This window comes from Salmo trutta, chromosome 28 (genome assembly GCF_901001165.1).
Source record: "Salmo trutta chromosome 28, fSalTru1.1, whole genome shotgun sequence".
Lineage (NCBI taxonomy): Eukaryota > Metazoa > Chordata > Actinopteri > Salmoniformes > Salmonidae > Salmo > Salmo trutta.
In genome coordinates, this window is record NC_042984.1 from 15263959 (window position 1) to 15288297 (window position 24339).

General features: G+C 41.5%; 1 protein-coding gene across 1 annotated transcript in view; it reads left to right on the forward strand.

Annotated features, from left to right (window-relative positions):
• The first annotated feature begins 1773 nt into the window (after window positions 1-1773).
• LOC115165596 (teashirt homolog 2-like) overlaps window positions 1774-24339 on the forward strand; it is a 77736-nt gene continuing 55170 nt past the window's right edge. Inside the window, exon 1 of the mRNA XM_029718806.1 lies at window positions 1774-2276. Within this exon, the coding sequence (XP_029574666.1) occupies window positions 2237-2276 (40 nt within the window). The 5' untranslated portion in view covers window positions 1774-2236. The remainder of the gene's footprint in view (window positions 2277-24339) is intronic.

Here is a 24339-nt window from a genome sequence, read left to right on the forward strand (position 1 = left end):
TGTAACACTGAAATGCTTGACAAAAAGATGGGAAATTGTACTATAGTGTAGACTAGTAGCAATATACTGTATATACACTGATTGTACAAAACATTAGAAACACATGCTCTTTCCATGACATAGACTGACTAGGTGAATCCAGGTAAAAGCTATGATCCCTAATTGATGTCCCTTGTTAAATCCACTTCAATCAGTGTAGATTAAGGGAAGGAGGTTAAATATGGATTTTAAGCCGTGAAACAATTGAGACATGGATTGTGTATGTGTGCCATTCAGAGAGTGAATGGGAAAGACAATATTTAAGTGCCTTTGAACGGGTATGGTAGTAGGTAGTAGGTGCCAGGCACACTGGTTTGTTTTTCACGCTCAACAGTTTCATGTGTGTGTCAAGTTGGTTGGATGTCCTTTGGGTGGTGGAGTCAACATGGGCCAGCATCCCTGTGGAACAGTTTCTACACCTTGTAGAGTCCATGGCCCGACAAAGGCGTTTGTACACTCAGTGTATAGCAGAGATATCCCATAGACATCAATGCATGATTCACGCACGCACGCACGCACGCACGCACGCACGCACGCACGCACGCACACACACACACACACACACACACACACACATAAATGCATGATGTACACACACACGCATGCACACACATAAGAACACACACACACCCCTGAACTGAGGGGAGCTGGGTGGCGGTGTACACACACACATGCTTCTTTTGAAACACACAGCCGGGACCGGGGTGGGTGTTAAAAGCTATCAGACAGGTATGGCTGGGGTTGCATCTAAGCCGTGATTGATCACACCGGTTCAGGCCGAGTTCAGGGGAGGTCGCTGGCATTGTGGGTAAGATGACTGATATCCACATCAATAGCATGATGGAATATTATTATGAAGCCATTTGTAATGTGGGGACGGACTGGCCAGGGCAAACCAGTTTCTCCGAAAGGGTTTGTGAGATCATGTTGCACTGTGAGGACCACCGAAGTCATCCATCATATTACCTAAACCTAGTTTCTGATTATGTCATGAGTAGCTTCTCTATGTAATAGGAACACAATTTGTCTAAACATACAGGTACCTACTTACCTCAATAATCTAGTAAGGATATTTCTGGTGAAGCAGTTGGTCAAGTTCTCCTGCAGCAATGCAATTCTCAAACAGAAATTGTAGAAATGGGCGGGGATTAGACATAATTATCACTGTACAAGATATTTCCAACATATTAGAGCACAATATTACAGCACAAAACGTGTTTTTGTGAGGGTGAATGTGAAGTTGATGAATCACAGAATACAAAGACATGAACAGGTGTTGTATACTTCTTATACAACTCTATAACCTCATAATATAGCATTTACTATGTTTGGAAGTAATTTCAGTTTTGAAATGCCTATGTCTTTCTTCCAACACCTCAGCAAAACATTGTAAAAACAAAAGGGAATTTAAATCAATGACGTCCAGTACCTTTTATACAGTTTCTACGGGGCCATATCCTGGTGTTTTCTCTGGCCCCTGTCCCTTTAATAAGTTATTGAGCGTAACAAATGTCTGGTTTCCACTAGCTTCCATAGCCATAAAACGAAAATTGGCACAAAATAAAGTAGCTTTTTGGTCTTACTTTAAGGTTAGGCATAAGGTTAGCAGTGTGGTTAAGGTTAGGTTTAATATAACATTTTAATAAGATGCATTTTAGAAATGGGCGGGGTTTAGACATAATTATGACTTTGTGGCTAGTGACGACCAAATGTCTCACTGCCATCATCAAGTCCAGGCGAGGAGGGAGGAGTTTTTAATGTTCAGTTTGTACTATGTATCGATGTTTGCTGGCATCGCCTCACCCTGCCTGCTCCTTGCGTGATATAGCCTACTGTACCATTACCCAAACGTTTTACGCTCTTCCTTCCATATATGCTATTCAATACAGGGTGCTCTCAGAACCTGACTGGCATCTATCTGACGGACGTCGTCCTATGGCTTTGGTGGACCGAAACGGAAAGAAAAGGAGAAGACAATCCGCCCTATATGATCTAGGAACGGTGAAAGAAGAATAATTGCTTTGACACCTGCATTGCCCAGGCAACGTTTTCTGACTCTGGATTTTATAGTAAGAGGAAAGAAGTAGGCTACTCTGAGAGCAAAATAGAGAGTCGCTCGCTCTGCATGGACTAGTTTATTAGACCGCATACTGATTTCACCTGGACGGAGTGAGCTACGTGAACTACGAGTTAAAAAATGCCTAGGAGGAAACAGCAAGCGCCGAAAAGGGCTGCGGGTAAGAGGACATTCACACGTATATTGGTCTTGAACAATATTAGATGTTATTCTTATCAAACTGATATAGATAGCCTCTTTACTGACCCAAAGCGAATATCAAAGTGACGGTAATACGAGATGACAAAGGTGCAATTTATTCAAATATACGCGAGTCTTTTTTTATTATAAGTTAAAGTTTTCTGTTTTTGAATAAGCGAGAGATGCATAGGCTATTATGCGCACATATGTGGGGGTAATTTCATTGAATTAGTCTACTTTAGGGTTTGTAATTTAGTCCAAGTCATTCGAAAATAGTTTTACTAGAAAGCAAAAGTGGTGTGTATTGCCATAAACGATTAAGACGTGCGTAAAAGTATATTTCAGATGTGTGCTTCGGGTAGGCTATCTGAAACAGTTTAACTTACAAAGTATTTGATATCACAGACAAATGGAGAACAGAGTGAGAAAGAAGCATTTATTTTACTTTTTGGCGTGTGTGTGTGTCTACTGTGTTATGTGTTTAAACAAGATGGAGAACACCTGAGACAATCATTGACAACCACTGTAACAGTGTAATGCAAATGTTATGTAAATAGTTATACCTGACTGTCACTCAGTAAACTGAATACATACAGTAGGCCTACATCATCTACAGTGCAAGGTGTAAAATATGAACAAAGCTCTGTTGCCTAAATGTAGGTGTTAGGGGTCATCAGGAAAAATATATGCACATCTTTCAAATAAGGCTAGAGTTTGTGTTGCCCTTAGTTGTTGGTGTGTGTGTGTACTTAAGCATATGTTCTTAGCGTGGCCTTTCTTCATGTCATGACCAATAGTGAAATAGTACTGTAGTGTTAAAGGTCATCAGTGTGCCAATACTTGGTTTGTTATGGTGACCAACTCATTTTAGTGTTTACTAATCGGGTTACTTAAGCCAGATCGATCATTACCAAAACCATCAGGCTGTCCTACTCTGTCTCTGGTAGCCTATGGACAAAGATGAAGAATAAGCTACGTTGGTGAGTTTATGCATATTCGGCAGCTAGTTAGCTAGGTGAATTGATCATGCTACTTTGTATGTGTTGTTTGTTGGCAACCTTGTACTTTATGAAGTTTGTGGAACAGATTCCTTTTGGAACGTTCCACAAATTATACCGACCCTGCAGGATGCTGTTCAGTGGGTCACTCCTTATTATGATTGCGGATGTAGGCACCAGATGGGGATTGTTCTCTGCCAGTAATGGCGGATCTATATAGTCGCTTAAGATAGTGAAACCCTTATCTAATAGACACCCACTCAAGTGTATGGACACACACACACAGACAGAAAATCACCTCCAAACACACACACTCATCCTTATATATATATATATATATATATATACAGTGCCTTCGGAAATTATTCAGACCCCTTGACTTTTATCACATTTTGTTACGTCACAGCCTTATTCTAAAATGGATAATAAAAATGATAAAAAAGCACTCTACACACAATACCTCATAATGACAAAGCGAAAACAGTTTTTTTGACATTTTTGCTAATTTATTAATAAAAAAAATAGAAATGCCTTATTTACATAAATATTCAGACCCTTTGCTGTGAGACTCGAAATTGAGCTCAGGTGCGTTCCCATTGATCATCCTGTGTTTCCATTGATCATACTTGAGATGTGTTTTGACAACTTGATTGGAGTCCACCTGTGGTTATTTCAATTGATTGGACATGAATTGGAAAGGCACATACCTGTCTATATAAGGTCCCACAGTTGACCGTGCATGTCAGAGCAAAAACATAGCCATGAGGTCAAAGGAATTGTCCGTGGAGCTCCGTGATGGTATTGTGTCAAGGCACAGATCTGGGGAAGGTTACCAAAACATATCTGCAGCATTGAAGGTCCCGAAGAAAACAGTGGCCTCCCATCATTCTTAAATGGAAGAAATTTGGAACCACTAAGACTCTTCCTAGAGCTGGCCGCCAGGCCAAACTGAGCAATCGGGGGAGAAAGTCCTTGGTCAGAGAGGTGACCAAGAACCCGATGGTCACTCTGACAGAGCTCTAGAGTTCCTCTGTAGAGATGGGAGAACCTTCCAGAAGGACAACCATCTCTGCGGCACTCCACAAATCAGGCCTTTATGGTAGAGTGGCCAGACGGAAGCCACTCCTCAATAAATGGCACATGACAGTCCGCTTGGAGTTTGCCAAAAGGCACCTAATGACTCTCAGACCGTGAGAAAGAAGATCCTCTGGTCTGATGAAACCAAAATTAAACTCTTTGGCCTGAATGCCAAACGTAATGTCTGGAGGAAACCTTGCACCATCCCTACGGTGAAGCATGGTGGTGATGGCATCATGATGTGGGGTTGTATTTCAGCAGCAGGGACTGGGAGACTAGTCAGGATTGAAGGAAAGATGAACGACTCAAAGTACAGAGAGATCACATTTACATTTACATTTAAGTCATTTAGCAGACGCTCTTATCCAGAGCGACTTACAAATTGGTGCATTCACCTTATGATATCCAGTGGAACAACCTGCTCGAGAGTGCTCAGGACCATGAAGGTTCACCTTCCAACGCGACCACAACCCTAAGCACACAGCCAAGACAACGCAGGAGTGGCTTCGGGACAAGTCCTTGAATGTCTTTGAGTGGCCCAGCCAGAGCCTGGACTTGAATCCGATCGAACATCTCGGGAGAGACATGAAAATAGCTGTCCAGCAACACTCCAAATCCACCCTGACAGAGCTTGAGAAGATCTGCAGAGAAGAATGGTAGAAACTCCCCAAATACAGGTGTGGCAAGCTTGAACTGTCATAGCCAAGACGACTCGAGGCTGTAATCGCTGCCTATCGTGCTTCAACAAAGTACTGAGGAAAGGGTCTGAATAGTTACGTAAATGAAATATTTCCTTTTTTAATTACATTTTTTATTCATTTGCAAACATTTCTAAAAACCTGTTTTTGCTTTGTCATTATGGTGTATTGTGTGTAAATTGTGTGGGTAAACGAGTTAATACATTTTAGAATAAAGCTTTAACGTAACAAAATGTAAAAAAAGTCAAGGGGTCTGAAAACTTTCCGAATGCATTGTAATATACATACCTACATACACAAAACACCAGTCTCAACGTCAACAGTGAAGAGGCGACTCCGGGATGCTGGCCTTCTTGGCAGAGTTGCAAAGAAAAAAACATATCTCAGACTGACCAATAAAGTTTAAGAAGGCCAAAAGAACACAGACACTGGACAGAGGAACTCTGCCTAGAAGGCCAACATCCCGGAGTCGCCTCTTCACTGTTGACGTTGAGACTGGTGTTTTGCGGTTACTATTTAATGAAGCTGCCAGTTGAGGACTTGTGAGGTGTCTGTTTCTCAAACTGGAGCCTCCCACTCCTCTTTCCTTCCTGGTTAGAGCCAGTTTGTGCTGTTCTGTGAAGGGAGTAGTACACAGCGTTGTGCGAGATCTTACATTTCTTGGCAATTTCTCGCATGGAATAGCCTTCATTTCTCAGAACAAGAATAGACTGACGAGTTTCGTAAGAAAGGTCTTTGTTTCTAGCCATTTTGAGCCTGTAATTGAACCCACAAATGCTGATGCTCCAGATACTCAACTAGTCTAAAGAAGGCAGTTTTATTGCTTCTTTAATCAGGAACAACAGTTTTCAGCTGTGCAAACATAATTGCAAAAGGGTTTTCTAATGATCAATTAGCCTATAAAATTATTAACTTGGATTAGCTAACACAACGTGCCGTTGGAACACAGGAGTTCTGGTTTCTGATAATCTGTACGCCTATGTAGATATTCCATAAAAAATCTGCTGTTTCCAGGGATAATAGTCATTTACAACATTATCAATGTCGACACTGTATTTCTGATCAATTTGATGTTATTTTATTGGACAAAAAATGTGCTTTTCTTTGAAAACAAGGACATTTCTAGGTAACCCCAAACTTCTGACCGGTAGTGTATATTTTGGCCAATTCCTCCTGACAGAGCTGGTGTAACTGAGTTAGGTTTGTAGGCCTCCTTGCTCACACATGCTTTTTCAGTTCTCCCCACAAATTTTCTATAGGATTGAGGTCAGGGCTTAGTGATGGCCAGTCCAATACCTTTACTTTGTTGTCCTTAAGCCATTTTGTCACAACTTTGGAAGTATACTTGGGGTCATTGTCCATTTGGAAGAGTCATTTGCGACCAAGCTTTAACTTCCTGACTGATGTCTTGAGATGTTGCTTCAATATATCCACATAATTTTCCTCACTCATGATGCTATCTATTTTGTGAAGTGCACCAGTCCCTCTTGAAGCAAAGCACCCCCGCAACATGATGCTGCCACCCCCGTGCTTCATGGTTGGGATGGTGTTCTTCGGCTTGCAAGCCTCCCCCTTTTTCCTCCAAGCATAATGATGGTCATTATGGCCAAACAGTTCTATTTTTGTTTCATCAGACCAGAGGACATTTCTCCAAAAAGTACAATATTTTTTCCCATGTGCAGTTACAAACCGTAGTCTGGCTGTCACGGGCAGATAGAACACTTGGAGGATGAGTCAGGCGCAGGAGACTGAGGTCCGTTTGAACAAACTTAATTTAATACTGCCAAGGGGCAAAATCCACATATAAGGCAGGGTGCACAAAAGTCAAATGACGAGAGGGAAGCTCCACTCTAAAAGACAAACGGGGCGCAGCCCGGCAACCCTAATGCCTAAACGATACGTAGCAAATGCAACTACGTTAAATAATTACAACCCCTACCACACAACATAAAACAATCCCGCGCGAATCCTAACTAAACACAGGCAAACTAAATACCCCCCCCCCCCCCCCACTAATGACAAACACGAAACAGGTGCAACCAAAAACAGACATAACTAACAGACACTGAAACATAGATCGGTGGCAGCTAGTAGGCCGGCGACGACGACCGCCGAGCACCGCCCGACCGAGGAGAGGCGCCACCTTCTGTGGACGTTGTGACACTGGCTTTTTTATGCCGGTTTTGGAGCAGTGGCTTCTTCCTTGCTGAGCGGCCTTTCAGGTTATGTTGATATAGGACTCGTTTTACTGTGGATATATATACTTTTGTACCTGTTTCCTCCAGCATCATCACAAGGTCCTTGCTGTTGTTCTGGGATTGATTTGCACTTTTCGCACCAAAGTATGTTCATCTCTATGATACAGAACGCGTCTCCTTCCTGAGCGGTATGACGGCTGTGTGGTCCCATGGTGTTTATACTTGCGTACTATTGTTTGTACAGATGAACGTGGTACCTTCAGGCGTTTGGAAATTGCTCCCAAGGATGAACCAGACTTGTGGAGGTCTACAATTTCTTTTCTGAGGTCTTTGCTGATTTCTTTTGATTTTCCCATGATGTCAAGGCACTGAGTTTGAAGGTTGGCCTTGAAATACATCTACAGGTACACCTCCAATTGACTCAGTTGATGTCAATTAGCCTGTCAGAAGCTTCTAAAGCCATGACATCATTTTCTGGATTTTTCCAAGCTGTTGAAAGGCCCAGTCAACTTAGTGTATGTAAACTTCCGACTCACTGGAATTGTGATACAGTGAAATAATCTGTCTGTAAACAATTGTTGGGAAAATTACTTGTGTCATGCACAAAGTAGATGTCCTAACCAACTTGCCAAAACTATAGTTTGTTAACAAGAAGTTTGTAGTGGTTGAAAGACGAGTTTTAATGACTCCATACACTTAGGTTGGAAACTTCCGACTTCAACTGTATATATAAATGTGTGTGTGTGTGTGTGTGTGTGTGTGTGTGTACACACACACACACACGCGCATATATATACATACACACACACACACACACACACACGCATATATATATATATATATATATATATATATATATATATATATATATATAGTTGAAGTCAGAAGTTTACATACACCTTGGCCAAATACATTTAAACTCAGTTTTTCACAATTCCTGACATTTAATCCTAGTAAAAATGCCTGAGTCTTCTTGGGTATGACGCTACAAGCCTGACACGCCTGTATTTGGGGAGTTTCTCCCATTCTTCTCTGCAGATCCTCTCAAGCTCTGTCAGGGTGGATTGGGAGCGTTGCTGCACAGCTGTTTTCATGTCTCTCCAGAGATGTTCGATCGGGTTCAAGTCCGGGCTCTGACTTGGCTACTCAAGGACATTCAGAGACGTGTCCCGAAGCCACTGAACCTTCGTTCCAGTCTGCGGTCCTGAGAGCTCTGGAGCAGGTATTCATCAAGGATCTCTCTGTACTTTGCTCCGTTAATCTTTGCCTCGATCCTGACTAGTCTCCCTGTCCCTGCCACGGAAAAACATCCCCACAGCATGATGCTGCCACCACCATGCTTCACCGTAGTGATGGTGCCAGGTTTCCTCCACACGTGACCCTTGGCATTCAGACCAAAGAGTTCAATCTTGGTTTCATCAGACCAGAGAATCTTGTTTCTCATAGTCAGAGTCATTTAGGTGCCTTTTGGCTAACTCCAAGTGGGCTGTCATTTGCCTTTTCCAGAGGAGTGGCTTTCATCTGGCAACTGTACCATAAAGGCCTGATTGTTGGAGTGCTGCAGAGATGGTTGTCCTTCTGGAATGTTCTCCCATCTCCACAGAGGAACTCTGGAGCTCTGTCAGAGTGACCATCAGGTTCTTGGTCACCTCTCTGACCAAGGCCTTTCTTCCCAGATTGCTCATTTTGGCCAGGAGGCCAGCTCCAGGAAGAGTCTTGGTGGTTCCAAACTTCTTCCATTTAAGAATGATGGAGGCTACTGTGTTCTTGGGGACCTTCAATGCTGCCAAAATGTATTGGTACCTTTCCCCAGATCTGTGCCTTGACACAATCCTGTCTCGGAGCTCCACGGACGATTCCTTCGACCTCATGGCTTGGTTTTTGCTCTGACATGCACTGTCAACTGTGGGACCTTATGCAGGTGTATGCCTTTTCAAATCATGTCCAATCAATTGGAGAAACATCTCAAGGATGATCAATGGAAACAGGATGCACCTGAGCTTCATTTCAAGTCTCATAGTAAAGGGTCATAAATCTTATGTAAATAAGGTATCTGTTTTTTTATTATTCATAAATTGGACAAAATTTCTAAAAACCTGTTTTCACTTTGTATTGTGTGTAGATTGATGAGGAAACTTTTTTTATTTAATCCATTATATAATAAGGCTGTAACAACAAAATATTAAAAGTTCAAGGGTCTAAATACTTTCCAAATGCACTGGGTATTTATTATTATTATTATTATTATTATTATTATTATTCACACACTAAATATTTTTGTCCCACAAAAATCCCTAAAAACAATGTGTCCCCAACCCACTATTATCCTGGGAACTTTTGAGAAGATGCCTAAGATCCCTTTACACGCTCTCAGCTGCCTCTCCTGTAATCTGGTAAATGTGTCAGCCCTTTAGAGAAATAAGCCTTCCTGAAGAGTTTCTTCATTGTTGAGGTAATTGTCTCCTCTTTGACAGGCACATTCATCAGTGGCTTAATGGTCAATCAAAAGTTGGCAGGCAGAGTGTTTCCATTCTTTCCTATCCACTACATTAGGAATACTTAATCAAAATGTCTACCGGTAATGGTTGTAAAGAGTTCATGACTGACTGATCCGTTGTCTGTGCCGATAGAAAATTAACAGCTCGGCACCGGAGAGATGTTGGCCTGCAGATAAACAAATTGTGCATTAATATTTCATCTTCAAGACCTGGGATGTACTAGCAGGCAGCTGAATATTCCTGGGCGGTGTTGTCATTTCTCTCACTCGCTTTTTTCCCCCTCTGTATTCTTGAAGGCTCTTTGCAGCTGTAACTCATTTCGCTTGATGACTTTACTGGGGCTACAGAGAGTGACGACAAATTGATTACCTGGCAGAGCAAGAATGGTGCGAAGAGAGACACGGGCTGACAGTCATGGTATAATAATATGTTTAATGATGTGTGGAAGGGAACAGGGAGAGAGGGCTATTGAAATAAGAGATGCAAGGATTAGGTGTTTTTTTTGTGTGCAGATGTAGTAGGCCTATACCTCAGTGAAAATGTGATTTTGAAGGTGTAATGAAGAAAATGTCCTCAGCTACAGCCCATTCATTTATGGGACATTTTGTTTGAGGCGACAGACATTCATGCGAAGTCCAGTTACAGTATTAGATTTGCTCATCATTCATGAACGTAAGGGTAACTTAAAGTGACAATTCCTTCCTACACTGCAAAACACACAAAACTTTTAGATTTAGATTTAAGTCACCATACGCCATTGTGGAAACGTTAAGGAATATGGGATGGAGTATAGGAAAGCATATCAGTGTTTTGTTTCATATGTTGCAGACACATGCAACCCTATGACTGGAATAAATACTGTAGCTCTAGCTGTGCCTCAAACCGTTAGCCCAATTTGCTGTTAACAAGATACATTGGACAACAAACAAAGGCTTTAAGTGCTGCAGTGCCAGTAAGTTAGTGACAGTAGCTTGTGGGGATTGGCAAACTGAAAGTGATTTGTTCTGGAAACGTCTTATCATCAGGGCAGATGTTGTTTATTCTAGTTCATGTAAAAAGACAAGGATGTCCAGTGCAGCAGTTTGATTTGAGTGACAAAAGATGAAAGGAAAGGGCACCACCAAATATAGAAGTGATACATTTTCTGGCCTATTTTTCTATAGAAGATTATAACCTTTGCTAATTATTGTGTTTTGTACCAAAACGTGTTGACTTTGTCGAAGGTCTTGATGGCTTAGTTTTGCTCTCCTATTGAGTTGTCCTCATATTTGGTATAAGAGTAATATGGGGTGTGTTGTGTGATTTAGTAATGATAAATGCCATTTAGCAAATGTTTTTTATCCAAAGCGACTTACAGTCATGCATGCATACATTTTTCGAGTGGGTGGACCCAGCAGGAATCAACCCACAATCTTGGCATTGCAAGCACCATGCTCTACCAGCTAAGCTATAGAGATCTCATTACATTTCACGACAGTGAGGTGAGGTGACAGCAGGTGTGGATAGGTAATAGTCTGAGAGGGAGTCAGCAGGGGGGCGCACTATCTATGTGATAAGAACAGAGACTCCTATGCCCTCCAGCGGACTGATCTCTCCTCACTCTAGCTCCTCTCCTGTGTGGAAAACAGACTGTTGTGATTGGTCTCAAGGCGAGTGCCTGACTGCCTGTGCAGTGTTGCACCGTACCGCCTCAGTCTCAACGCAACTGCAGCCTGCAACTGCTCATTCACCTTACGTTCCCTCTGAGACCTGCGCTAGTTTCCAGGCAAATTACACAATTTGATATGCCACTGGGCTGGGTGATTCATGTGGATCATGTGATCATCGCAGCAGAAAAAGGCTTTCTTGTTATATTTTTTTCCTCATTAAGGCAGACAATAACTAGAATATTGGGAGAGTTTATTGTAAGCGGGCTAAATCTCAAGGATCAAGGAAATTATGCCACAGCACTGTGCTTTGTCCAGGTTCCAGATACAATGGTTTAAAGACCGAAATGGGGAAAAGACTGAAGAGTAAGGGCAGTTCATCTAAATGTACTTTGAAGATGAAAATGGGGAAGGACTAGTAGCGATAATGTAATAACACTCTGTTCCTGCTGTGTGAAGGACGTTTGTATATGAAGTACAGTGGAGGATTTCCACTTGCCGAGAGCACTGCATTCTTATAAGTACGCAAAAAGCACATTTACCCTGTACATCACCTTATAAAACACAGTTTACTCCAACACAGGAAAGACTAGGACTACCTGAGAGTTGTTGAATGAAATGTATGGTTGTAGACCTACTTTTTGGACATATGGCTCTGAAGGCAGTGCTGGATCAGGTATCTAGCGCCAGATGCCTCTCAAATGGATACATCCATATAAATCCATATCTGTTCTATTTGACCCAATTCACAGAAGAATATCCTGTGTTGTATATACGATGTTCTCTCATTTCAGTTGTATACACATAATATTGTGTACGCCACATCATATTGTAAGTTACTTAAATTGTAAAATAAAGAAAAAGTAGTTGTGTGTGTAAGATTAGCATAGAGAAATTTCAAATTTGACGACAGAACCTCGAGAAACTATACCACATTTGAGCGATTCAGTGCTTTTTGAAGTTGTTTCGTTTTGAATCTTATTTTTATTTTTTGGGGTTTCGATTATTTTATATATATATATATATTTGTTTTACAGAATGCACTATGTGGATTGAATGCTGTAACAACACAGAATAAAACAACTTAATACCAGTCCCATGATGTTAGTGTCTGCCTGTTACTGCTAATCGGTTATAACCCATAATTTATTTATTCACATTACTTTAATCAAATATTTCAGTAGTTGTGTATATTACATTTGATTTATTTTATTACTTCATTATTTTATTCTCAAGTCATCAACTCATCTCTATAGAGCTGCTGCCTATACTGTCTGACAAAATCATAATTTTAGTAGTTCTTCAAAGTAAATAAGGCATACTTTTATGACTGCTGAATACCTACTATCAATCACTTAGATTGGGTATTTTCAGGTAGAGAGACCTCGCGAAGTAACTGCTCTCTATCCCTTTCCATCATGCGTTCTTCTGTCTCTCTCTCTCTCTCTCTCTCTCTCTCTTTCCTTTTCTTCCCCACACTAACCTAATGTGGCAGGCGTAAAAGAAACACACAGACCAGACAAGTAGGCGTGCAATGGATTATGGTCATTGTAGTTAGTTTAGCGCAGACAATGTGGTAAATTATGTAGAATTATTGGTCTGTTGGAACCTACAACTCCCTACAACATCACACAGTTTGCAGTAGTGATCTGATTGATCTTTAGAGAAACTGTGCAATATGCATATTAAGCTCACTGAAAAAACAGACAAATAATTGAACTGATTGGTTCAATTAGTTGTTTTAAACAAAAAAATTATCAACATTTTGGTTAATTGCTCCGTGCCACTGAATGCAATAAAATCTAAAACACAGTGAAAACATTCATCTGAAGTTGTCTGCGGTGTACCTGATTTGCTTCTAATCAAATCCTTAATAGGCTTAAATTAAGATGTATTATGCAAATTAACTCTCAGCAGTCACTGTCTGCAGTATTAGGAGCTAGGACAATATTGTGCTAATGGTGTGATCTGTAACAATTACAAAGGTAAACTGACTTCATACTGTGGCTTTATGCTTTTCCTAGAGGTCAAAAGGCAGTTCAATTTGCATTTAAATGTTGTTGATATTTTAGCATAGACTCTTACAAAAAAAGGTTCCAAAAGGATTCTTCAGTTGTCCCCATATGAGTAACTTTTAAAGAACAATTTTTGTTTTCAGGTAGAACCTTTTTGAGTTCCATGTAGAACCCTCTGTGCAAATGATTCTACATGGAACGCAAAATGATTCTACATGGAACGCAAAAGAGTTCTACCTGGAACCAAAAAGCTGACCTCCCTGGCCTATGCTCTCCATTCTCTAGACTGGGGTCAAACGGAGGCTTTTACGTTTGAAAGAATTTCACCAATTCAATCACATTTCATGTCTTGAAGAACGACTCTTGTACATTAACCTCTTAGTATTCAACTATTCAGGAATATAAAGTGGGCAAAAAAATCATGTTATTTTCAATGTCAATTACTGTATAGTACTGTATTTGACAATCAATTCATTGATCAATCAATGGACTAAACAGAACCGTATATCGGTTTCTTCTGATTTTGGACATTTAAAACTATTTTGCTATGGTAGCTTCAGTGTATATAATGTCAGTTGATGGGCCTCTTAGTAACATATTGCAATAAACATTCATACTGAACAATATTCCTAAAATTCAATACAGCAAATGTAGTATGGTTACTCAAATCAGACTGTTTTCGCTCTTCACTTTCCATTGGTGTGCATTTCAAGCCTTGAGTTATTTGCCTGCATGTGCTGAGCCAGTCTTTTGAAACCAACATCTTAATTGAATCTCATTAAATAGCACTGACAGCTTGGGTGTTCGTGTTGAATATAGAATAATTCTGCTGTGCTTGCAACTTGATTAAGAGGATTCAAGAGAACATATTATTGTATGCCTTGGTTTACTCTGGTATGTAAAATTAATAAGTCAATCATTAAAGGGAATAACCTGTTTAATTACTTTTCACCAGGCATGTACTTACTAGGTAACATTTATGTTACTTACAGTGCATTCGGAAGTTATTTAGACCCCTTCCCCCTTTTCCACATTTTTGTATTCTGTTTTTCCTCCTCAATCTACACACAACACACTATGACAAAGTGAAAACAGGTTTTTTGAAATGTTTGCATATGTATCAAAAATGTTAAACGGAAATATCTTATTTACTTAAGTATTCAGATCTTTTGCTATGAGACTCGAAATTGAGCTCAGGTGCATCCCGTTTCAATTGATCATACTTGATGTTTCTACACCTTGATTGGAGTCCACCTGTGGTAAATTCAATTGATTGGACATGATTTGGAAAGGCACACACCTGTCTATACAAGGTCCCACAGTTGACAGTGCATGTCAGAGCAAAAACAAAGCCATGAAGTCGAAGGAATTGTCATTAGAGCTCTGAGGCAGGATTGTATCGTGGTACAGATCTGGGGAAGGGTACCACAAAATGTTTGCAGCATTAAAGGTTCCCAAGAACACAGTGGACTCCCTCATTCTTAAACGGAAGAAGTTTAGAACCACCAAGACTATTCCTAGAGCTGGCCGCCCGGCCAAACTGAGCAATTGGGGGAAAGGGCCTTGGTCAGGGAGGTGACCAAGAACCTGATGGTCACTCTGACAAAGCCACTCAGTAAAAGGCATGCGACAGCCTCCTTGGAGTTTGCCAAAAGGCACCTAAAAGGACTCTGACCATGAGAAACAAAATTCTCTGGTCTGATGAAACCAAGATTGAACTCTTTGGCCTGAATGCCAAGCGTCACGTCTGGAGGAATCTTGGTATCATCCCTATGGTAAAGCATGGTGGTGGCAGCATCATGCTGTGGGGATGTTTTCAGTGGCAGGGACTGGGAGACTAGTCAGGATCGAGGGAAAGATGAACAGAGAAAAGTACAGAGATCCTTGATGAAAACCTGCTCCAGAGCACTCAGGACCTCAGACTGGGGCGACGGTTCACCTTCCAACAGGACAACGACCCTAAGCACACAGCCAAGACAATGCAGGGATGGCTTTGGGACAAGTCTCTGAATGTCCTTGAGTGGCCCAGCCAGAGCCTGGACTTGAACCCGATCAAATTTCTCTGGAGAGACATGAAAATAGCTGTCCAGCAACGCTCCCCATCCAACCTGACAGAGTTTGAGAGGATATGAGAAACTCCCCAAACACAGGTGTGCCAGGCTTGTAGTGTCATAACCAAGATGACTCAAGGATGCTACAGACCTGCCAAAGGTTCTTCAACAAAGTACTGAGGAAAGGGTCTAATTACTTATGTAAATCTAATATTTTATTTTATATACATTTACAAAAAATGTCAAAAAAATATATACTTATCATTATGGGGTATTGTGTGTGTGTGTGTGTGTGTGTGTAGGAAACATTGAATCAATTTTAGGACAATGCTATAACGTAACAAAATGTGGAAAAAGTCAAGGGGTCTGAATAGTTTCCGAATGCACTGTACGTGCCTATTAGTAATTACATTCTCATTTTCCAAGAAAATACAGTACTAAACAAATAATTGAGCATCTTAGACAATTACTGCATGAGTTCATATGTTTTTATTATCTTGTAGTACTGTATGTAATATCTTGTAGTATGTTATCTTGTAATAGCCTGTTACTTTGTTATTCCACTGGAACAATGTTACCTTGGAAACTCAACATGCACAACAACAAAGTACTATGCAGTAACAGGACAGTTTGCATGCAACCCAAAATGTGAATCATTTTCACTTTATTATTGCATTTATTCATGCAGGGCACAATATATTATCTTAGCTACAATAACAGAGTCCGTAGTAGACAGAGTTATGAAAAATATGCATCCTGTATCATCTAAGCTAGCAATAAAAGGCAATTGGAATTGGTTCAAAATTGTCTGTCCTTGTAATGAGAGGATGACGAATGGTATAATTTAGGGAAAGGAAATGAATGCTGGCAAACCAAAGAAATAATGATTCTGCTGCATTTTTTATTCGCCATGAAGATTCACTAATTCTGCTAAATATACCAGGAAATGTATGATCGCCAGTTAATCATTACGTATTTTCTAACATTGTTATAGTCTGGTAGTAACACAAATGATGTATGGACAATGTAGATTTGATAGATGAACAGAGCATAGATAGTGTGTGTATGAAGACGAGTAGGCTACACAAATATTTTCAAAATTGAATCCATTTCTTAGCCCACTTTTTCTTCTTTTGCCCCCCCCTCCTCTTTTTTACCATTAACTCATATCGTACTTAAGAACATTAATCATTGCAGATTCCAGTACTTGGCCCATGTATGATCTCAGATTGCAGACCTCTGATTAAACCACACAATTCAAATGGAGTGCTTTTCACCATTTTTAAGATCAGGAAAAGGGGGGGATTTCCGAAGGAGATGGATCTAAAGCTCAATAATTTTGTCCTCACATGATTAATAGTAGACAGGGAGGGCTTTGTACAGGAAAGAGCTACATCTTATTGTGGGCCAAGTGTATCTAAGTGAAAGAAAACATGATGCCAAAGGCTTCCGTATGAAGTGACATGACTAATCATGAAAGGTTCACGTGGGTGTTGGATGCTGTGATGATGTCACAGATGAGATTTTGGAGACCGCAAATGTTTCATGACTGATTGGGCAAATGCGTTTCTGGCATTTCCACACAATTCTAAAGAACACCCAGGCAACTTTTTCCAAAGAAATGTTGTTAGTTGAAAAGGCAGAGGTGTGTGTGTGTGTGTGTGTGTGTGTGTGTGTGTGTGTGTGTGTGTGTGTGTGTGTGTGTGTGTGTGTGTGTGTGTGTGTGTGTGTGTGTGTGTGTGTGTGTGTGTGTTAGGGTTTCCGGTAATAGCCGGCTTTTGGTATTTTTTTTAAATTATTTTGGGCTAGAAATAAAATTGGTGCCAGCCAATTGTCCGGGAGAATAAGAAAAAATCCTGTTGCGAAATAATGCGTTTTAGCCTCTTCATTGATGTAAATACCAGTCGATGTAAATACATTTGACTGGTAATGCTATTCGGTCTATAGGTTAATTTGCATAATTTAGTGGAATTAAAATGGCGCGTGTGTACACAGTATATTCGTTATGTATCTTATTTATCACACTCGTACAGCATGCAGATACTGCTGCCACATCTCAAACAGCACACATAGGCAACAGAAGGCAGGCTTCATCACTTTGCAGTGAGCTGTAGGTAGTATGCATTTTGAAAACATACACTACCGGACAAAAGTGTTAACACCTACTCATTCAAGGGGTTTTCTTTATTTTTACTATTTTCTACATTGTAAAATAATAGTAAAGACATCAAAACTATGAAATAACACATATGGAATCATCTAGTAAACAAAAAAGTGTAAAACAAATCAAAATATATTTTAGATTTTAGGTTCTTCAATGTAGCCACCCTTTGGCTTGCCAGCTTTGCACACTTGGCATTCTGTCAACCAGCTTCACCTGGAATGCTTTTCCAACAGTCTTGAAGGAGTTCCCACATATGCTGAGCACTTGTTGGCTGCTTTTCGTTCACTCTGCGGTCTGACTCATCCCAAACCATCTCAATTTAGTTGAGGTCGGGGGATTGTGGAGGCCAGGTCATTTTTATTTTATTTATTTATTTCACCTTTATTTAGCCAGATAGGCCAGTAGAAAAATCTATGTACAATGTGTGCAAATGTAGAAGAGTAGGGAGGTAAGGCAATAAATAGGCCATAGAGGAAAAATAATTACACTTTAGCATTAACACTGGAGTGATAGATGTGCAGATGATGATGTGCAAGTAGAGATACTGGGGTGCAAAAGAGCGAGAAGATGATAAATAACAACAATACGGGGAAGAGGTAGTTGGGTGTGCTATTTACAGATTGGCTGTGTACAGGTACAGTGATCGTTAAGCTGCTCTGACAGCTGATGCTTAACGTTAGAGAGGGAGATATGACTCCAGCTTCAGTGATTTAAAAAAATATATATTTTTTTTTTTTGCAATTCGTTCCAGTCATTGGCAGCAGAGAATTGGAAGGAAAGGCAGCCAAAGGAGGAATTGGCTTTGGGGATGACCAGTGAAATATACCTGCTGGAGTGCGTGCTACGGGTGGGTGTTGCTATGGTGACCAGTGAGCTGAGATAAGGCAGGGCTTTACCTTGCAAAGACTTATAGATGATCTGGAGCCAGTGGGTTTGGTGACGAATATGTAGTGGGGCCAGCCAAGCATACAGGTCGCAGTGGTGGGTAGTATATGGGGCTTTGGTGACAAAACGGATTGCACTGTGATAGACTGCATCCAATTTGCTGAGTAGAGTGTTGGAGGCTATTTTGTAAATGACATCGCCGAAATCAAGAATCGGTAGGATAGTCCATTTTACAAGGGTATGTTTGGCAGCATGAGTGAAGGATTCAAATTTCAAATTTAAAAAAATTTCAAATTTATTTATATAGCCTTCGTACATCAGCTGAAATCTCAAAGTGCTGTACAGAAACCCAGCCTAAAACCCCAAACAGCAAGCAATGCATGTGAAAGAAGCACGGTGGCTGGGAAAAACTCCCTAGGAAAAACTCCTGAGAAAGGCCAAAAACCTAGGAAGAAACCTAGAGAGGAACCAGGCTATGAGGGGTGGCCAGTCCTCTTCTGGCTGTGCCGGGTGGATATTATAACAGAACATGGTCAAGATGTTAAAATGTTCGTAAATGACCAGCATGGTCAAATAATAATAATCATAGTAATTGTCGAGGGTGCTTTGTTGCGAAATGCTTTGTTGATGCTTTGTTGCGAAATAGGAAGCCGATTCTATATTTAATTTTGGATTGGAGATGCTTAATGTGAGTCTGGAAGGAGAGTTTACAGTCTAATCAGACACCTAGGTATTTGTAGTTGTCCACATATTCTAAGTCAGAGCCGTCCAGAGTAATGATACTGGGGGGGCAGCAATTGGTTGAAGAGCAAGCATTTAGTTTTACTATCATTTAAAAGCTGTTGGAGGCCATGGAAGGAGTGTTGTATGGCATTGATGCTCGTTTGAAGGTTTGTTAACAGTGTCCAAAGAAGGGCCAGATGTATACAGAATGGTGTCGGATCAGAGAATCACCAGCAACACGAGCGACATCATTGATATATACAGAGAAAAGAATTGGCCTGAGAATTGAACCCTGTGGCACCCCCATAGAGACTGCCAGAGGTCCGTACCACAGGCCCTCCGATTTGACACACTGAACTCTATCTGAGAAGTAGTTGGTGAACCAGGCGAGGCAGTCATTTGAGAAACTATTGCGTCTGCCAATAAGAATACGGTAATTGACAGGTTCGAAAGCCTTGGCCAGGTCGATGAAGACTGCTGCACAGTACTGTCTTTTATCGATGGCAGTTATATTTTTTAGGACCTTGAGCGTGGCTGAGGTGCACCCATGACCAGCTCGGAAACCAGATTGCATAGTGGAGAAGGTACGGTGGGATTTGAGATGGTCGGTGATCTGCTTGTTAACTTGGCTTTTGAAGATTTTAGAAAGGCAGGGCAGGATTGATATAGGTCTGTAGCAGTTTGGGTCTAGAGTGTCTCCCCCTTTGAAGAGGGGGATGACCGCGGCAGCTTTCTAATCTTTGGGGATCTCAGACGATTCGAAAGAGTGGTTGAACAGACTAGTAATAGGGGTTGCAAAAATGTTGGCGGATAATTTTAGAGAGGGTCCAGACTGTCTAGCCCAGCTGGTTTGTAGGGATCCAGATTTTGCAGCTCTTTCAGAACATCCGCTGTCTGGATTTGGGTGAAGGAGAAGCGGGGGGCGGGGGCTTGGGCAAGTTGCTGCAGGGGGTGCTGAGCTGTTGGCCAGGGTAGGGGTAGTCAGGTGGAAAGCATGGCCAGCCGCAGATAAATGCTTATTGAAATGATCGATTATTATTTTCGATGCTAATGCAGAATGACACGGGATGTTTTTGTGCTGGTCAAGGGCAGTCAAGTCTGGGGTGAACCAAGGACTATATCTGTTCTTAGTTCTAAGTGTTTTGAATGGGGCATGCTTATTTTAGATGGCAAGGAAAACACTTTTTAAAGAATAACCAGCCACCCTCTACTGACAGGATGAGGTCAATATCCTTCCAGGATACCCGGGCCAGGTCGATTAGAAAGGCCTGATTGCTGAAGTGTTTTAGGGAGCATTTGACAGTGATGAGGGGTGGACGTTTGACCACAGACCCATTACACACACAGGCAATGAGGCAGTGATCGCTGAGATCCTGGTTGAAGACAGCAGAGGTGTATTTAGAGGGCATGTTGGTCAGGATGATATCTAAGAAGGTAGCCATGGTTACGTATTTAGGGTTGTACCTGGTCGGTTCCTTTAATAATTTGTGTGAGATTGAGGGCATCTAGCTTAGATTGTAGGATGGCCGGGGTGTTAAGCATATCCCAGTTTAGGTCACCTAACAGTACGAACTCTGAAGATAAATGGGGGGCAATCAATTCACATATGGTGTCCAGGGCACAGCTGGGGGCTGAAGGGGGTCTATAACAAGCGGCAACTGTGAGAGACTTGATTCTGGAAAGGTGGATTTGTTTGGGAACAGACCTGGATAGTATGACAGAACTCTGCAGTAGATTGCAACTCCGCCCCGTTTGGCAGTTCTATCTTGTCCGAAGATGTTATAGTTAGGGATGGACATTTTTGGATTTTTGGTGGCCTTCCTAAACCATGATTCAGACACGGCTAGGACATCAGGTTTGGCAGAGTGTGCTAAAGCAGTGAATAGAACAAACTTAGGGAGGAGGCTTCTAATGTCAACATGCATGAAACCAAGGCTTTTACGGTTACAGAAGTTAACAAATGACAGTGCCTGGGGATTGGGAATGGGAATGGTGCTGGGGGCTGCAGGGCCTGGGTTAACCTCTACATCACCAGAGGAACAGAGGATGATAAGGGTATGGCTAAAGGCTATAAGAACTGGTCGTCTAGTGCGTTCGGAACAGAGAGTAAAAGGAGCAGATTTCTGGGCGCGGAAGAATAGATTCAAGGCATAATGTACAGACAATGTTATGGTAGGATGTGAGTACAGTGGAGGTAAACCTAGACATTGAGTTACTATGAGAGAGGTTTTGTCTCTAGAGGCACCAGTTAAGCCAGGTGAGGTCACCGCATGTGTGGGGGGTGGACAAAAGGGCCATCTCAGGCATATTGAGCAGGGCTGGGGGCTCTACAGTGAAACAAGACAATAATCACTAACCAAAACAACAATAGACAAGGCATATTGACATTAGGGAGAGGGATGTGTAGCCGAGTCATCATAGGGTCCAATGAGTAGCACTAGATGAGTCAGGGAGCCAATTCAGTAGTATCTACTATGCTAGGCGAGCTGGTGATACGGCGATTCAGACAGCGGGCCGGGGCTAGCAGATGGGCATCCGGCGACGTCGCAACGGAAGAGCCTGTTGAAACCACCTCGGACAGTTACGTCGGCAAACCAGTCATGATGGATCGGCGGGGCTCCGTGTCGGCAGTGAAGGGTCCAGGCCAATTGGCAAAAGAGGTATTGTAGCCCAATAATTGGCTGGTGGACCTCTTTGGCTAGCCAGGAGATGGGCCTAGCTCCAGGCTAACTGGTGCTTGCTTCGGGACAGAGACGTTAGCCAGGAGTAGCCACTCGGATAGCAGCTAGCTAGCTGTGATGATCCGGTGTAAAGGGTCAGAGCTTGCGATAGGAATCCGGAGATGTGGTAGAGAAAAAGCAGTCGGATATGCTCTGGGTTGATGTCGCGCTGTGCAGACTGGCAGGAATTGACCGGGCTGAGGCTGGCTGATGTCCGAGTTAATGGTGAGGACTGCTAGCAGTGGCTAACTGACTACTAGCTAGTAGCTAGTTAGCTGGCTAGCTTCTGATTGGGGTTCCGGTTCTGAAGTATAAAATAGCAGATCCGTACCACATTGGGTGAGGCGGTTGAAGGAGAGTATATTCAGTCTGTAGCTGGAAAGTGAGATTAAAATGTATACGAAGAAAACGATATATACACGGGAAAAGACAAACACCCACGTCTTGGATTAAAATAACCTTGGTCTTTTACCAAATAGGGCTATCTTCTGTATACCACCCCTACCTTTTCACAACACAACCGATTGGCTCAAACACATTAGGAAGGAAAGAAATTCCACAACTTTTAGCAAGGCACACCTCTTAATTTAAATGCATTCCAGGTGACTACAGTACCTCAGGAAGCTGGTTGAGAGAATGCTAAGAGTGTGCAAAGCTGTCATCAATTCAAAGAGTGGCTGTTTGAAGAATCTCAAATATGAAATATAATTTGATTTGTTTAACACTTTTTTGATTTTGACATGATTCCATATGTGTTATTTCAAAGTTTTGATGTCTTCACTGTTATTCTACAATGTAGAAAGGATTCAAAATAAAGAAAAACCTTGAATGAGTAGGTGTTCTAAAACGTTTGACTGGTAGTGCGTACTTTGTTTGAAACCTGAACGTTTTACTACATATTATGAGGCATGTCTTACCTTGCTTCAAAGTAGCCTAGCCAAAATCAGACCATATCCGTTGAGGCAATTATTTTATGTTATAAACTGGGTGATTTGAGACCTGAATGATGATTGGCGGGCAGCCGTGGTATATCACACTGTATACCACAGGTATGACAAAACATTTAATTTCACTACTCCTTCAAAGTGCGCATCAGAATTTGGTAAGAAGGACCGCACATCGTTGCACCCTCAACTTGCATGTTCTGTTTAATATTAATACCATAATCAAAATGAGATTTCTGTCATTCTGAACACCGTGGGTGGACGCCCTACTCAGGTTACACACCCAATGCATATGGGTCAGGTACATTTCTCAAATGACCAGTAAATTTAAATGTTCCCGGTCAATTGTCTGGCGCCACATTTTCCTAACGATAACCCTGGTGTGTGTGTGTGTGTGTGTTTGTGTGTGTGTGTGTGTGGGAGGCAGGGCTTTGGGGATCAGCAGTGTAATACATGCCATTACATTGCCAGGGGGAGTCATTAAGGGTTAGCAGGATCCTGTTCCACATCATACTGCAGTCAAATGAATTCTGTGGTAAAATGACAATATGCGTTTCAGTGGAAACCAGACCTTAATGTTCTCAGGCATTTCCACTGTTGTTCCCTGAACATACAGTGTACATATTTATTTCTACCTTACTGTTTTTCAATAAAATGGAAAATGGAAAGTGGAAAAGGGAAATATCAATACTTATTTAGCTAACAGTGATGTGATCAGGTACTGGTGGGAAGTCTTCACATTCAGAAGGAATGTTAAAATGAGTCCAAAAGCCAGTTTAGCTGTAAAGGACAATATTCTTTCCCCCTCCCTCTCATATCCTGAAAAACATGCTGACTCAGCATTTCCTTTTTGTTTTGATCAAAGTTCATAAGTTTTATATTTTTATCTTTAACTCTGCATTTTTGGAAAAGGACCTTTCAGTAAGCGTTTCACTGTTAGTCTACATCTGTTGTTTACGAAGCATGTGACAAATACAATTTGATTTGAATCATCTCACAGTCCCCTCAGGTAATTTTGTGAAGTAGATCACGGCCATTTTCTCCATGACAGTCTGTGGTGTAGTGTTTGGATAAGAGGGAAGCCATTGTCTGGTGGTGAAGGTGATCATGTTGGGAGTGAACCATGAGCCAGTCGTCTCCTTGGCCATAATAAGCCACAGCAATTCTCTGTCTGTGAGTCTGAGTGACATGACCAGAGCTCAGGGCTGTGGGAAGATCATCTCCACGACAACGTAACAGAGGTCACACATAGATCAAAACACGTTGCCCAGAGCCATGACATCAACACTGGACAGGCTCTTTGTCAGCTGGACAGGGTACTGCATATGTCTTCATATCTACTGGAAACATACATCCAAACAATCTGCTCCTCTATCATTGTTATGAACTGAGCCAGACTGTTTCAGTTCTGTATGTACCCAACAAC